Source organism: Prinia subflava, chromosome 2 (assembly GCF_021018805.1).
Source record: "Prinia subflava isolate CZ2003 ecotype Zambia chromosome 2, Cam_Psub_1.2, whole genome shotgun sequence".
Lineage (NCBI taxonomy): Eukaryota > Metazoa > Chordata > Aves > Passeriformes > Cisticolidae > Prinia > Prinia subflava.
In genome coordinates, this window is record NC_086248.1 from 74,936,005 (window position 1) to 74,953,746 (window position 17,742).

Here is a 17,742-nt window from a genome sequence, read left to right on the forward strand (position 1 = left end):
CACCTTAGATACCATCTTGCTCTCACATTTCTCCAGTGAACAAAAGAAATGTCAGTCCATCGAGAGAAAAACTGACCTGAAGTTTAACACCACTGAGGATACTGTGAGGATACTGAAGTGAGCCCTGGTGTAATCATGCTTTTCTGTCTCAAAAGTAATAATCTACTTTTTTTTTCTCCCTAGAATATCTACCAATATTTGTGTTCAGTTTTCCAGTGGCAGTAGTTTAGGTGGTTATTCTTTAACTGGAGAAGGGCTGAAAGAGGAGAGAAGAACAGAACTTTACTTTTTTATCAGGAATGATCCCCTGCTCCTGGCTATCCTCCAGCCTCACTTAGGTTGTTTAGACTGAGGAGAGTGAAGGTTCCAGGAAACAGCATACAGTAAGTTAATTTATTAGTAGTGAACCATGCCAGAAACCTATATTTTTATAATTTTCTACTAAATTTATACTATATATGGCTCAATAAAGACCCATGAGTCCTGAGGGAAAAATTACATAACTAAAATGACTGTCATTATTTACCTTTGTCTCTCAGCTTTGACACCTCAGTTCTGCCATCAGTCAGAACCCTGACTCTATCCCTTTCCTTATAGTCAGTGGGATGTTTGTATTGGTTAAAGCACTTTAAGAAGGACATACAAATCTTGGGAGAAAATCAGTGATGAAGTTTCTTCATAAAGCACAAGTGTTTCAGCACACACTTTCCTAGGCAGCAATGGAGGAAGCAAATCTCTTCTCAACCTTACTTGAGAAGTCCATGTCACATCACTGATAGTCCTTTGTCAGAAACTGGAAATAGTTTTTAAAAACAGAATAGAAAAGTATATTTCATTGTTTATTTTTTTACTCCTGTTGGATTCATCACCAAGGCAGGTTTTCCAGGATGAGGAAACCAAGTCTGCTTCACAGCCCAGTTTGACACCTCTAGGAGGTACAGCCTGCTGAGAGAGCATCACCATCACCAGCCCTCCCATTCTGCTCCTCTGGACATAATAATTACAGCAATGAAGTGACTATGTGTCATTTAACTCTAACAGAAGTTTCTGCAGCTGAATGAAGAAGGTGAATTTTCAAGGCAATTTTACAAGAAAAGGCTCTCTTATCCCAGCTGACCTGATTTAGGAGTATAAAGTACAGAGTGCCCCTGACTGAACAAGAAGCCCTCATCCCTTCCTTCCCAAACACAAGCGAATCCTCCACAATTTCTTCAGGGATACCAGTAATACAGCAATGTGGTACTAGAAACAGCAGTTCGCTGCTTCTTCTCACAGGGAAGTGGGAACATAATTATTAAAAATGACCGTTTATTGTAAGAACTTCTTTACTTAAGTGAATTTTATAAGCTAAAAAACAAAGACACTTTTAAAGTGTCAAACCATTTATTGAATAGTAATTGATACACCCATGTAGCCCAGTATCTGTATCCACATTACCAACTGCAAGTATAAACAACTTGTGAATAAACCCATTAATCAGATTTTTCCCCATGTTTAAAACCTGATTTCTTCTAAACAACCCTAGCAGTATAGTTTTATGTTTAAAAATTAGAATCTAAAATTATCTAACTTATAGCAATATTATATATGAGTAAACTGCAACATGAACTTTAGCTCAGAAAATGCCTTTAAAACACTTAGTGTCAATCTTCATGACAGTAAAACCACATCAATATAGCCACCACTGCTACACGTTTCAGCAGGAAGTTGGGTTATGCAATTTCACTTTCAATTTTGTCTGTCTCTTTTACCGTGCTCACTGAGGACTGAAAGAAGTCTCATCATATAAAGGCGCCATCCTCCAGCTGCCTGCAGGTTCTGCTGCACTGCATATATGCAGTGCTACTCATGCACGGGCCCTCCTTCATCTACAGCTGCTTGACTTCTAGGAAAAAAAAAGGACCAGGAGAAAACTTGCCCTTAAGAACAGCTGTACTGTAAGTTTAAGCTGGGGGAGATACTGTCTGGGGGTTTTGTTTGTTTGTTTGGGGTTGGTTTGGGGTTTTTCCCACCCCTCACACAAGGTTTGGTGCTGGCAGTGAGCCCCAGCAGTGGGGAGCTGCCCCACCTTTGAGCAGTGGCCTCCAGCTGTCCAAGATGCTTCTCAGGAAGTGAGAAAAAGAACAGCCTCACTACAAACCCAGCTGCTTCTCTGCCAGACTGTTGTACTCTGCCTCTCCTTGTCTATACAATTTTGGACATGACAGCTTTTCCCAGCACAGAACTAGCTGTTTCCTATGCACCTGTAATAGAGACCAGAGCCTAGAGCTTGTGTGGTTTCTACCTACAGAGTATAGTAACAGGAATAACTATGCTAATAAAACTTCTCATATCCAGCCCCACCCACCTGTAATCTAATCCTGACAGACAGGCCTTTCTGCATGTAAGGCAGGGGAAAGCAGTGATAATTGCAACAACTGCCTGAAATGCTTGTCTTCTATGCTGACAAAATACTTTAATTTTTTGTTGTTATAGGTAGCACCCTTGCTTTAGTTCTGCTGACCAGCTGCTGCTTGCAATCACTGTTAATCACAATAGCTGCTAGTTTGCCAATATTTATGTCCTCGCAATCAGAATTTTTTTCCAGGTTCATTCTGCATCTTTTTTACTTTTCGCTTCTTGACTCTGTCCATTGCAATGCCCACATCATACCGTGGGGTTTTTTTGGCCATTCCTAGAGGAGGGTCTTTTTATAGTGATTCTGTAAGACCATTGTCTTATTTTCAGGGCCTCAGCTGGAAATACATGTTTTAGTTTGCTGTTTGTTTTTACTCCAGATCCAACCAGAACTGCAGATGATAAAATGCCTCTAGCTCCATAATGTGCTAATTTATCCTAATTGATCGGGTTTTACACAGAAACTGTGGATCTCTCAAACGAGATACGCTGATTTTGTGCAATAGTGTGCTCAACTGTCAGTCACAGTGAGAACTGTTCCCTCTAGAAGCTGCAGCTATGTATTTCAGCACTAAATACTTCTGGACTTCAGAATATTTTTTTAAAGTTATATCTTCTTCTTGGGTTATTTAGTTTTAAGCATTTATTTCAGTTTTCTTTAGTCTAATACTAAAGTCATATTTCCGCTAGGATACCTTCGCAAATGTGTCAGCACTGAGCATGCATTTTACAGATGTTATTCATTATTTCTGTAACACAGACTTCTCTTAGCATTCTCAGGTGTTCAATCTACTTAGTTACTGCTGTGTGCTCCACATGGAATAAAACTGCTCGAGCATCATGCCAGCATGTAGGGATAATGTATCCATAATCAAAGATGCAAAGAGGAATGCAAGTGTGACATCAAGCTGTGCTCTCAGTTTGAGATTGCAGCTGATTAAATGCCCTAGTGGCTCTAGTCAATCCTGTTTACCCACCATGGGATTTCTGCCCACTTTAATGAAAAGGTATTTCATTACAAGGTCTAAAAAGACTATCCAATGTATCTTTTCTTCACATTTTTCTGCAACTTTGGAGCAAGGAAATATTAACTCCTTCAGTCCTCAAGTCACAGTTTCTTCAACAACTTAATTGTTGTTCCTTTGTCTGTCAAGCAACATTCCAAATAAGCTTTTATTGCAATTCTTTTCACAGATGGGAAAGAGCACCACTCTTTTCCCTCAAAGATATTTGTTAAGAATTGTATTAGATGCCTTAGCACTGATTAGATCCTTTAGATCTAATGTATCTAATGTATCCTTTGGATCTAATGCATTAGATCCTTTAGCACTGATTTTATTGCCAAGCTTAACTACTGCATAGCATTAGCAGATTGCTCTGCAATGTCCATTACTGCCAGGCAGGTAGAACACCACCATGCACATGCCTGCAAAGGCACATCAAGAGGAAGACAGGAGATGCCTGAAAATGGGAAATATTGCAGGCTGCTTTACTCAGCACCTGGATCTGAATCCACTGAGGTCAAGAAGTACTAATTCCTGAGGTGCAGTTCTGGGATGACTGCAGGAAGTGCCATATGTCCCCTGCAGCTAGGAGGATTGTCCCTGCCACTCCCACACCCAGAAATGGAGAAAGGGATACGGAGACTCCCTTCTGAGGGAAACACAACATTCATTTCATGAAAAGACCAATCATCCAACAGCTCACTCTTCACTGAAGACTTGTGAAGCCAACAATGGAGGAGTCAGGAATGCTCTCCCCCAGCTGCAGGCAGCAGTTCAGGAGAGTGCAGACGTGTGCTGGTAGCAAGGGATGAAGAGCTGCAGAACTGCTGTCTACAGAAAGCTCCTGAAGTTAGAGTATCTCATGCAGAGCCACAGAGTCCATCAGCTAAAAACCTGGAAGGGAACTCAGGCACACCAGCTTTCAAAACCAGCGAGGAAAAGTTGCAGCTTAATGACCAACAGTAACAAATTCAGTGAGTTAAAAATGTAGCGACCTGGCCGAAGGCTGCGGGAAAATAAGAATAATTGGAAAGCCAAATAAACTTCAGAAGTATCTGCCTGCAAAGGTCAGAAGTACAACGCTAACAAGAAACAAAAGAAAGCAATGAAAATGTCAGGAAGAAATTCCAGGAAGTGGCAGGCACGGTATTTGTGAAGATAATCTAAGGGATAAAAGATTGCAGGGGACCTGTCTGTTTGAAAACCAAACCAGCTACAATTACTTGTTCTGGTGAGAAGAAACACAGGAGCCATCCTTTGACATACATGGCTTGTCTTATTCACAAGCACGTAAGGACCTAAAAATTAAAAGAGAACAAGTAAACAGAAGGACATATGAGTAGATGAAAATAAAGAAATGGTGTCAGCTTGCAGATAACACAATCAGAAAGGCTGAGATATGCAATCAGTTCCAACTATCATGGGATATAAAAGACAATTAAAAGAGTTTGATAAAGGCATTAGAAAATAAAATGAGACAAAGGAAGTTGAAGTCATTAAATAATGCAGAAAGAGTCCATGACAGATGAAAGCAGAAGTGTGGTAATAATAACCCAAAATATGTATGAATTTAGCATGAAAAAAAAATGAAGAAGCATAGTTCAGACTAGGGAAAAAACAGGTGGAATATATTTTAGAAAAAAAATATGTGGCAAAACCTAATGAAACTTGCTATGAAATCCAGCAGGCCCTCACAGAAGCAATTTGAAATTATCAATTTGAGATGATCAGTGATTTTTCTTCCAAATCATGGAAGGACAGAGCAGTCCTGCACTGGAGCAGAGCACATGTCTGAAAAAAGGGGTTCACAAAAACTCAGCGAATAATAAGTCAGATGGCCTAATTCTGACATTAAAAAAACCAAAACAAAACAAAACAAAAAACACCACAAAGGAAAACGTGCTTCAATGATTTATTAAACTACCAGTTAATGTTCACTCAGGGAACAACAGGCTCAAAAGTACACCTAACATGGACTTCCCAAGAGCAACTCATGTCAAATCCAATCTAATTTCTCTATTGAACTAGGTAAAAGTGATAAAAGAAAAGCTATGGATACATTAAGGGGATCTTGTGTACGGTTTTTGATATCCTTACAAAAAGTCTAAAACGTGTATGCAAATAAAAGCACTATAAATACATACAGAAGAAAAGCAAACTTCAAGTCCTTGCTGGCTGGTTTTGTTGTGTAACTGGTAAAGCCTGTCATGTGGGACTGCTTTCTTCTAGACACGATTCAGGTTAATGATTTTTCCATTAACTATTTGAAAACAACAACAAAAAAGGTGAGATACTCTCAAAATTGGAGAAGAGTACTGCACTGCTGGTAAGGCTTTGACTGAGACATGGTGACCTTTGGCTATGCCTTAAGAAAGCTAAACATGATTGGAGTAGGCAAAAGGTTAAAAAATGTAATAGACACAGCCTGTGGAAAAAGGCTAAAAGAACCTGTTTACTCCAGGAAGAAAGACTGAAAAACAATTCCTCCCTAAGCAGACAGATTATTGTTTTGCTCCCTACATGGAGTTAAGAAAAAAAAAATTACACATTTTCAGGAAAGGGGAATAAGACTACATTTTTAGCCTTATTATGTAAGACTAAAAAATAGTTCTGTAGATGTAGGTGTAATATTAATGACTGAGCCAGGCCATCTGGGACATGTGGAATCCAACCACATGAGGATTTGGTCTGAACATACAGGACTGATTTCCATAGATCTTCCTTGTGTCAGTGCAAGTCGAATCAACTGGAATAAATTATTCCTTGAGATCTTGTTCAGATTCACATGCCTGCTTTTAAATAGGACTCTGAGTAGTCCACAGAAATATGTTGGGCTACATTTTGTCTTTTCATAATGCAATATGCCAAGGGAATTAAAATTCTTCCACTCCCACAGCAAAGCGGGGCGTTGTTGTGGGGTGTCATATCATATGCTGAATATATATAGAAAAACGAGAGGTTACCCAATGCTTTTCTTCAAACCTGCAGCTCTCTAAGCAAGCAATGAGGCAAGAAGTGTGAAGAGCTTTTTGTTGGGACTTTTTTGTACAATTTTTGGGTTTGGGGGGTGTGTGTTTTGTGGCTTTTTAGAGTTGTTTTGTTGGTTTGTTTTTGGGGTGTTTTTTTTTTAACCTAGATCCTGCAGGGAAGAGGGAAACAGAAAAAAACAAAGCAGCCAGGGGGTCCAGGGCTGCTTGCAGAGCACAGCTGTGCCCCAGGCTGCACTCTCAGCCTAGCTGCGGACCTTAAAAACGGAGGCTGCAAGTCTTTGGAAAGCACAGGAGATAAACGTCCATTTTCACTATCTCTAGTGCACTGAGCAAAGATATAAGAATTTGTTTGGCCCAGATTTTCTAGAGATAGTATTAGCAAGGTTAGAGTTTATCTTCTCTTCTACACGTAAGTAACCTCTGCTCAGGTATGAAATAGAAAGTGCTGGTGAGAGATGGGATCGTAGACCATTCCAGCAAAGATTACTGAAGTACTTAGCACAGAATCACAGGATGGCTGGGATTGGAAGGGACCTCTGGAGAGCTTTTAGTGCAGCTGCCCTGCCAAGGCAGGGTCACCCAGAGCAGATGACACAGGGACGTGTCCAGGTGGGCTTGGAATGTTTCCAGATAGGAATAACTCCACGTCCTCCCAGCTCAGCCTGTGCCAGAGCTCTGCCCCCCTCACTGTGTCACCGGGCCGCCCCCGTCCCCCGTTCTCCCCTCACGCCGCACTGGCGCCACCGGGGGCGGAGCCACACGCCCCGCGAGGGGCGGCGCGCGCCAATGGGGAGCCACCTGCCGCAACCCCGCAGCCAATCGCGGCCCGCGGAGCCGCCGCGCGACGCTGCCCCGCGTGCTGCGAAGGAATGCCGGCGGCTCGGCCCACGGCGACCCCTCCTCGCCGCGCTTTGCGACGCTCTCCCCCCGTCCTCCCGCCGCGTTGCTTTACGGCCCCCTGCCTTTCCCCCTGCCCGTAACCGTCTCCCCGCGCCGGGCGCGCGCCGGGGGCGGGGCCGCCTCGGCCAATGGGCGGCGAGAGCGCCGCGGTGACGGGGCGGGGCAGGGGGGCGCGCGCCCTGCCGTAAAGCGGGCGGCGGCCGGCGCGCGAGGCAGTTGTCACCGGCGGCGGCGGCGGCGGCATCGGGGCTTGAGGCGGCCGGGCCAGGCGAGCGCTCCCTACCCCACTGCCGCCGAGACGCCATGGCGGCGGCGCTGGGCCGCAAGGCCGCTGAATATGTGCGCAGCAAGGAGTTCAGGGACTACCTGATGAGGTGAGCGCGGTGCGGGGGGCGTCATCGCCGAGCCCACCGCCCTGCCCTGCTCGGGCGGGTGGCAGGGACCAGCGGCTGGTTCCCGAGCCCCTCGGAACCGGTCTGACGGTTGGCACCGGTTGACCCCTGGCGAGCTCGCCTTCGCCAGCGGCTGCGCGGCGAGAGAAGGCAGCGAGCAGCCGGCCCGGCGGTGTCGTGGTCCCGTCGTTCCCCTTGTCTCGCCCGCCGTCACCGCGGCCCGCGGGGGCGGTCGGGGTGTCGCTGTCCCGCCCCGGCCCGGGCAAACCGGCCTTGACCTTGAAGTGACGCGGCGCGCTTTGAAGCTACCGCGGCAGCTGCGCTCCTCTGTGTCCTTCCCGTGCCGGCCGTGACAGCCGCGAGTGCCGCCCCGCCGCGGGCTGTGGCTCGCTGCGGCACAGAGGTGGCACTGGAGCCCGGGACCAGGACAGTGTGACCGCTGCCTGCCACAAGGGCAGAAAGAGCTTTGCTCTGCCGTGGGCGGAAGCGAGCTTGATTATGGATGCAGTCTGAAGATGGGTTATTTGAATCTAAGTACGTGTATGTAGGTATGTCTTTCCAAAGACTTGTTAGAGCCCCGCTGTCGTGGGAGTGTGGCTTAAGTCACCTCCCAGACAGCTCAGTGGTTGTGTCAAGCTTTGTCTTCCGTGATGTGGTAAGGGATATGGCACTCCGGACTGAAACTACAAGACTGCCTTAAAACACAGTTTTGATATACTTTAATCGTGTTCAGCCACTGTTTAGGACCAGTCTTGGGTAGGCAGGTGGAAGTTTCCCTGGCTGACAGGCTGTTTGACAAACTAAACAAATAAAAATGGTCTCTTCTAATAAAAGGGGTTGAGCAACCTTTCACTATAGCTCTTGCTTGCTATTTTACCTACATCTATTGCAACTGGTGTTTGATGTTGAGCAAGCATGTAGGAGGTCATCTGTTTATCTGAGAAAAGTAGTCTTGGTTAAAGTAGCAGGAGATGGTGTAAGGTTGTGTGGACGAGGGATTATAACATAAAGGCTCAGTAAAGCCTTAAACTTCAGGAGGATAGACTTAGATTAGATATTAGGAAGATGTGCTTTACTATGAGGATGGCGAGGCACTGGAAATTTTGCCCAGTTTGTTTGGTGTTCACAAAATCAAAATCCATAGAAACAGTGGGACATAAATATAAGAAGAAAGAGTACAACCTTAAAGCAAAGCAAAAGGTCCCGAGCAGTCTAAAGTCTTTAAAGTCTTCAGGATGCCACGTAAGCTTGATAGATGCATATTAGTGTTAACATTTAGTTAATTGTAACAGAATTCATGTGAAGGGTGTAACTAGCCATTAAACCAGTAATCTGCTTCATAATTCGAAAAACAAACATCCAGATGAGATAACAGCTGCTTCCTAATGTCATCACAGTTACTGGAAATATCTCTATCCTCACCCAAGACTGGGAAGGTTTTTTAAAAAAACCTTTTAGATGTATTTCATCTAATCTTCAAACAAGCTGTATATGTGACTGTATTGCAGTAAGAAGAGCATTCCACAGGTTTCTGCCGTTGTGGATGGAATGTGTTTTGCCTTGCTCTATATGAATATACCTGCTTAATTTGTACTCCTGTTACTGGGTGTGTCACGAAGAGCTAAAGTCAATTGCTCCGTCTGCACTGGCCTTTCAGTGTTGTTTCTTGCTCACTAGGAGATAAGTGTCTAAGTTATTGGGGTTTTGTTGAGTTTAAAACTTAAATATCTGTCAGTAAGACTTGTCTGTCTTCTGCACAGAAGAAGTGGAGAGTTATTGCTTTGCATTTCTTCCTGAAGATGATTCCTTCCCCAGACTACAGGACTCTACCCTGGAAAAAAAAGTCCTTTCTTTGCTCATGGAGCAAAAGTGTCTTGAAAGTTCTGAGACTGTGGTGTCTGTTTTAAAAATCAGAATCTAATCACTGTGGGGAATCAAAGCTTTATAAACGAAACTTGATTGTCAGAATTAAAGAATTAAGGTATTGTTTGGACTTTAGATTATTTGACCCTCAATAGAATAACTGGGAAAGTTAATGTAGTGTAATGAAGGCAGCTGCTTTGCTCAGGTGGATATATCTGGCATTAGAATTGTATTATGTCATGGGTTAGCTTTTGGATCTTGCACAAAGAAACAGGCGAAATTGCTTTTAAACTGTCATTAAAAATTAATTGTTCTGCCAGTTTCACATCTGGCTTTTCTCTAGTGATGATTAATAGGGATCTGAATGACTGTAAATCATATAAACACAAATTTACCCTAATGTGTCTTAATGCTTCAAAATAAGCATAGTAAGAACATAAGCTGTAGGTAGACTTTTTCTGCCTCTTGTAAAATGCAGCAGTAATGTTAATTTAAAACTAGCTGATTAGCATATGAAAGCCTGGTAGCTCTATATATCGTGAACCTGAAGTTACATTTTTTCTGAAGATTCTAAAAGTGGCAGCTATCACTATAGTCATATTATCTAAGCCACTCATAGTAGGCAACTGCATCCTCTTACTTCCTAGCCTATTGATTTAAAACAGCTTCTAAAAACATCGAATAAAACAGCTTCACTTCTCTTTTAAGAGAGCAGACATCATTCTAGGCAAGCTGTCTTTTTCTTGTGGTAGAAGCCTAAATTGCTTTTGTCACATAATGAATTCCAAGGAATCCAAAAATCTTCTGGGAACAGAAGAATAACCATGGATGTTGCAGTGTGCTGGGGCACTTCTGAAATGTCTCTGCCTGATGACTCAGCACTAATGCCGATGTAGGGACTCCGTTAATGCAGAGGGCTTTGAAATAGAGATTGCTCATCCCTGGAAAGCCTGAGCACTTAAACTGATGTGAGCTGTCTAGGAACTTTCTTTTAATTTAAACAAACTTCAGAGGAGTTTACATCGGTACTAGAACCAAAATTAGTTGATCTTCAATTCTCTTTAGTAAATCTTTAAACATGAGGGCATAAGAACTTTAACATAAAAAGTTCTCTATGATGTGTGCTAGAAACTGAAGGAGACAGGACCTGCTTGTCTTGTGTGTGCTGAGAACTGAACAATCTGCCCTTTTGCAGAAAGGGAGTGCCCTTTCCACTTAGGAGATGGCAGTATGGGGAAAACACATAGTGACAGTTCACCTATATATGCAGAATGGTCTCTGGCCTATTAATATTCTTATTGCCAGAATGAGAAAAATATGTGCAGAAATTTTGGAAAACAAAATCTTTCCCACTATAGCCTTTCTGGAGTTAACTTAGTACTGATACAAGATATTGAGCCCTGGGTTCCTCTTGTCACATCTAGACATTTATACAGAAAACTGACACTTGGAAATTGAGTGAGTAAATCCAACAGCTGTTGTCCACAGGTCTGAAAATATTAGTACCGCTTGACGTTCTTTGTCAAGCGACTGAATTTAGTTCTTGAAGTTCTTAGAAACTACTGATTTGGCACGGAGTCACTTCAGAAACAGATGTGTGTGTACATGGTGCAGTATCCTCTCTATTGGATGTGGTGCATTTGTTGCAACTCTCTTGGCTGCAGAGCTTTGGGGCTGGATGCCTGTTTCCTGGAAGAGTCTATGTGCCCTTGGTTTGTCCTCTTCCGTAAGTATAATAAGTGTTCCACTCCCATGTGATTTTAAGGACAACCTTGTAAGAGCTTAGCCAGAGCTGCCTGCTCTGTTAAAGTAGTATCAGTTTGATTCTATTTTAGGCTTTCACTTCCCTGGAAAGAACTTACACTCTAACAATTAAGGCTGCCTTCTCTTGGCACAAAAACATGGTGCCAGAAGACACATCGGAACTTGCTCAGTTAAGGTTTTATGAAAAAAATTAAGTTTACATTTGTCTTGTGAACTTCAGTCAACTGTTGCTGCAGATCAGTTAAAGAGAAAACAAAAACCAAGTGGTTAGACAAGTCAGGGGCATCCAAACTAAGCACCTTGAACCAGCTTGTAGTGAAGACTCACTGAAACACACATCCTGTGTGATTTCCTCAGTAGACCTGACTGTTCCCTTACCACAGCTATTTATAAAATGGTGATCTAAGAACACAGAAATCAGCGTGAGGGAAGTGATAGTGACACAGTGTTCTGCAACTCGGAGCAGTTCTAGGCTTTCTATTAGCCTACCTATGTCTCATAAGAAATGCCTTGTAAGTCATAATTCAGAACTAAGTCTTATCAATATCTTCATTAGAAAGGTTTTTTAAAGTTAGTAAGCTTTTGTTACAGAAGCTTGGTAACAAGTAATCTTAAATGTGTGCTGTAGTTATCTGTTATGCATAGATCATTAAGTTATTACATAAACTGGTATCTAGATGATCACTGAAAGGAACCCCATAGATGACTGAGGTGTAATTGCAGACATCACTGAGAATGTGTTATAGCTCATGTTTGGTACAGCCACAGTTGCCCTGAACCTAGCGATAGGAAGATATCTGGCAGTCTTTGGTTTGACCTACTTACAGAGGTATACAGAGAATTCCAAGCAATTTCCAAGCTTTCACTGAAGAATTTTAGCTGTTTAGCTTTGTCATGACAAAGTTTGATGTCTTTTGGCATCCTTTAAACGAATTGGGGTGGGATCTTGGGTTCTCTGAAGGGTTGAATGTCTTCCCCTGACCATAATGGTATTCTATGTAGCTGGGAAAAAAGGCAGCAAACACTTGTTACAGTGATCGCTCTTGTGGAAAGTGGGATTTTTTAACACTAATACATTATTTAAAAGTTAATGCTGTGACAGCTTCCTGACTTCTACCTATTTTCTATTCTGGTATGCTTTTGTCTATGTGGATCATGAAAGAAACTAATGTGGTTTTTTTCTTTTTTCTTTCATGTGCTTTTTGAATGGAACACCGTGATGGGCACATGAACAGTACGGTAAGAAAAGGGAGGGGGTTTCTGGTTTCACATTCCTCCTAACTTCAGTAACTTGCTGTCTTTTTCCCGTAGTACTGTTATGACTTTGTCTGCACCTGAAAGGCATCCTGCAAACCTCTGGGAGTGATGCACTAGGAATATTTAATTGCAAGTGTGAGGTTAAGATGATCTACGTGTTAGCTTCTTCAGAATGTCTTAAATTAAAGGTGCTTTGTTTTTGCCATACTCCTTTGCTAAGGAGATCAGAGCAGTTTGAAACCCTTTCTTCTACATAACATCAATACTGTTACATAACCAAACTACCTGGCTTATCTCTAATAACAAATGACAACAAATCTCAGACAACAAATGTACAAAACAACTCACACTACACTCTTCTGTCCTGGACCCTTCCCTGAAACTGGAAATTCTAGGCTTGTTGTACTGTGAATCACAGTGTTACAGAAGATTTGCTCTTCTACCTAGACAAAAGACAAATGTATAGGTGTACTTTAATTCCTGTGAGACTTCAAGGGGCTGCCTGCCTGAAGGCACCTAAAGCCTCATAGCCATCTCAGGATTCCAGATAAAACTCCTTGTCAGCAGAGAAAAGCTACTGCTGCAGTACTTTTGTCTACAGATGATTCTTCAGCTTGCACAGCCTGGATTTGAGTGGTCCATAATCTTATAGTTTATTATTTGGTTATGTTCTAATGGCAATTGATCAAGTAAAAATGCCAAGTTGATTTAATTCACTTTTCAGAACAGAAGTTGTCACTCAAAACTTCAGAATAGAAGTTGTCACTTCTTAAAAGCTGAAAATATTTCATAGATTAAAAAAAAAAAAACCCTTATTTTTCGTAAACTACAGTTGTTCAAATGAGACCCCTGAAATGACTATAAAACCATCACCAAGTACAGGTAGTGTCTCTCCACTTGGAGTTTGCTTTGGTGTGGTGGTACAGTGTAAATTCCTTTGAGAGTTGCTGTCACGCAACTCTCCTCAGTTATGCCATGTTATCTCTGACATCCTTGAGAGGCTTTAACCATTACAGATGGCTGTATTCCTATCACTAGGAATATAGCAAACAAATGCTTCTATTCTGTTCTTCAGAATACTGTTACAAATCTGAATTTGCAGAAATACACTGTATTTTGCATACTACACTGAAGTTGAACTATCAAAACTGTGTGGTGTGTAACTTAAACTCACTTTCTTCTATTTAAGTTTCTTCTAGTGCAACTGCAGAAGTGAGTGTGGCTTTTAGTCTAACTGTAGTGTTACACGCAAGACTGGCAAGAGTATCTTAGAATTAAAATTGCAAGAAATTTAAATAGCCCCTGAGAATTCCAAATCATTAAACATGTTAGTTACAGAAACTGTCAAAAGAATGGACATAGCTGAACTCTGCAAAGCTTTTTCTTGTGAGGTGCATCTCTTTTGCTGTATCTGGCCAAGTTACTTTTGAGAATGAGTTTCTGCTTAGAAGAAGCTGAGGCAAATGGTGTGTGCATCTTCTGTGGAAAGAATTCTGGTGAAGCCTTATTGCTCATAACAGTAGTGGAAACTGAACTTATGACACTACTTTTCTCAGTTTAGAGTCTTTTAGATAACACCCATCAAAATAAACTCGTCAGTTTTTCTGATTCGATCCTTTCCATTTCTTGTCTCTTGTTTTTTCTGTGTACACACCTGTTGCTAGCTGTTCTCCTCTGGCGTTTGTTGAATCACTGAGTTTTAAGTAATCACCAGGTCGTTTCAGCAATTGGCAGATGAAGCTCAGGGTAGGAGTTTGCTTTGCTTGCTGGCCCTGCTCTTTCACAGAGAGGGTGTAAACACTCACAAGAAGATGCTTGCTGAGCTTTTCTTCATCCTCAGCATAAAATGAAGACAGCTTCAGCTCTTCACTTCATCAAGTCCTTGTGTTTTCATTATCTTTTCAGGGAGTCTTATTTGAAAAAGGGAAATTCTATTTCTCTGTTCAGAAGTGAGCTGTAAATCTGAAGTATCTGACAATGGCAGTCAGATGCTTAATGACTGCTGAGCTATAATTACACAAAATTCTATTTCAATGGTTTTAGATAGTTCCTCTTTGCTCTGAAAGATCCAGAGTAGGTTCCTTTACCTTTCCTGAAGAGTAGATGCCACTAAAAGAAAGGTTTGGGTTTTCTCTCTTACATTAAAAACAGTCTCTGTCTTTTCTTGGAATTTCTTACCATTTTGGCTAAGAAAAAACTGCAAGAATACTGGAATACTGCAAGGGATTTTTGATTGTGTTTAACTTTGTTTTCTCTCTTCACAGCACTTTTGGGGGCCAGTTGCCAACTGGGGTCTTCCTGTTGCTGCTATTAATGACATGAAGAAATCGCCAGAAATTGTTAGTGGCCGAATGACATTTGGTAAGTCCTGAGACAAACTTCTTGTTAGGAAACTGACTCCAGAACACAGTTTCTGTCTTTTAAGCAGTGATATACTATTAGTTGTCTGCAAACTTTTGATCAAAGCAGATGTAGGTATCAAATATCTTGTTACATAACTTCAGAGGCTCATTTAAATTGAAGCATTGAAAAACTTCAGGGCTCTGCTTTGGAAAGCTTTCCACTAATTTGGGAGGGGAGAATGAGGCAGCTCTTGACCCTTAGCAGTTTTCAAGACCAGACTGTCTCCTGAAGTATAACTTGTTATATTGTACTATTGCACACACTTGTTCAAAATGTATTTTATTTTATTTTATTTTATTCTCTGTATAAAGAACAATGATCCTTTGTGGTTAGTGTGAGATTTAAATATTTATCAACACTGTAAAAGTGAAGAAATGGTAATGCTTGGTCAGCAGGGTGCAAGAAGCAGCAAAGAAGACTTCTTGCAAAGCAGTTGTCTATGAGAGACTGTGACTCTTAATGAGCAATTCCTTTTAAATGAGAAATTCTTTTTAAATCCATAAGCAATATTTTTCCATCTTGTTTGGAACATGTATAGTTTTTGCCTAGATGTCTGTCTCTATGTTCAAATTCTTTTCTAGGATTAGAAATGTTGCAGTTTTTATTTATTAGCTTAACTTTGGCATTATGTCTCTTCCTTAATTCACTTAACTTAATTCTGAGTAATTCTTCTTCCCACAAGCCAAATACCTTTGGCTTAGGAAATTTTATAGCCTCATTATGGTTAGGCTCTGCTTAGAGTAATTCAGTCCCTTAATCAGCTTCATGAGACAGAAGATGAGTTTAAATAGTCTCCAGTACAGCAAAACTGTTTTGCAAATAGTGTTTTGGTGGTAGCTATCCAGCTCAGCAATGCTGAGACACCTTTCTAAATTTTTGCAGGTATATATAGTTTGGTGTGTGTACAGAACCTGGGAGGTGAAAAAAAGAATATTTGTACTTTTAAAAAGGCTGTTTTCCTTGAATAAATAATTTACCATTTCTTTTTCTTTAGGCCATGTCAGAACTTTACAAAACTAGGGAATTCTTGGGTTGTAATTCCCTGTATTTAAATTTAATTGTGGTAGCAGAGTAGATCAAAATAGTTTCTCATCTTTTGGGAAAGCAGGTAATAAAGCTTCATGCTTCTGATTGTTTATGAATTCCTGGACATTGAAAGCTCCTGATCTTAAAGTCCATTTTAAAATGTTCCCAGAAAGAACTGTATTTAAGTTATTAGTGTCTTTAAAAATACTTTGTCTTAGAAATTGTCTGAATAATAGTACAGGACAGTGAGACAGTGTGTTTCATTGAGACAAACTCTTATTTTCTGGCTGAGATAATTTAGATAATATACTAAAAAGACTTCAGATGCATCACAGGATAGTGTATGAGTAAAATGAACTTTTATGTAAAGCTGCAGCCATGTAGATTTTCTTGTGTGGCAGAAATAAGCACTGTTTTGTGTTTTCTTGCATTGGATCCTCAAAGTGGACGTGTTTGTTGGGCTGTTGGGAAACTCGTAAGCAGCAACAAATTTTCCACCTGTCACTACATTTTACTGGTAGGAAAATTATGACTCAACAAAATGCAGATATTTACAGTCTCTTAACAAGAGCTATTATCTTCTGCAGCACTGTGTTGTTACTCCTTGGCTTTCATGAGATTTGCCTACAAAGTGCAGCCAAGAAACTGGCTCCTTTTTGCATGCCACTTCACTAATGAAATTGCACAACTTATTCAAGGAGGACGACTGATCAAATACAGGCAAGTCACATTTTTAAATGGGGAAATCACAAACTGATGGCTCCTGGAATACTGTTAGTGTTTTGAACTGTGGTGCAATGCTCTGCATGCTTTATGAACTTCGTTACCTTTTGCAAACCTGTTAACAAGCTTGTTGGCAGCAGGCAGAACTTTCTACTTCGCACCTCCTTTGAATCTTCTGAGGTCTGCACATAGAAAGGGCAGGAGGCCCTTATGGTCATGAGAGAGTGCAGACAGGGCCTTCAGCAGCTGCTGGCTACCTTGGGGGTTATTTTGTGCAGTCTGTTGGTTTGTCTGCATGTGTCCATCTTGGTAACTAATTCCTGAGATGGAGGCATCTGTAAAACTGTGAAGGAGTTGCATGTCTGAAAGAGAAGTCACCCAAAACCTATCAGAGCTGACTGTTCCATACAAGAGGCAGAGCCAGCTGAGTGCCTGGGGAACAGACTGCAATCAGACTCACACCCTCATTGCCTAGCAAGCAGTGCAGACACTGCCCCAAGCAATCCTGTTGAGTCAGGACTGTGGCTTTTCTCTCTTCTGCCTCAAGAAATTACTGTGGGGCTATAGAGGATAAAACTTACTGAACTATAAATTAAAAAATGAGACTGTGCAAAACTGCGAGTGGACTTGTTGCCTCTGTGTAAATTACTGACCGATGTCCTCCATTCATAAAGTTCTACCCTAAGTTCAGAGTTTTTTAATAGCAATTGTATTTCAATATTCACTCTTACAAAAGCTGTTTTTCTTTTGGCAGGCTGGAGAAAAAGAACTAAATATATTACTTGAAATAAGCCAGGGAATGTATTCATCCTGAATGACACCCAAGGGACGACATGCCATCTACAGTTGCTGTGACAATTACAGTGGGGATGAACAGAAACACCTGTTGTGAATATGATGCCACCAAGAATTCTTCTAATAATTTTTTTATCTTGCCTTTTAAAAAGTACTATTCAGCAAAGTAAACCATTACATTTAAAGTCTTGCTGCCTTAGTGATCTTTAATAACTGCTCTTTTAAAAA

General features: G+C 41.3%; 1 protein-coding gene across 1 annotated transcript; it reads left to right on the top strand.

The window, feature by feature from the left end:
* The first annotated feature begins 7,456 nt into the window (after nucleotides 1-7,456).
* On the top strand, nucleotides 7,457-17,699 carry MPC1 (mitochondrial pyruvate carrier 1). Its single transcript, XM_063390612.1, has 5 exons — nucleotides 7,457-7,665; nucleotides 12,546-12,549; nucleotides 14,832-14,928; nucleotides 16,584-16,716; nucleotides 17,474-17,699. The coding sequence occupies exons 1-5, from the start codon at nucleotides 7,595-7,597 to the stop codon at nucleotides 17,490-17,492; spliced, it is 324 nt and encodes a 107-aa protein (XP_063246682.1). The 5' UTR covers nucleotides 7,457-7,594; the 3' UTR covers nucleotides 17,493-17,699.
* Nucleotides 17,700-17,742: the final 43 nt, after the last annotated feature.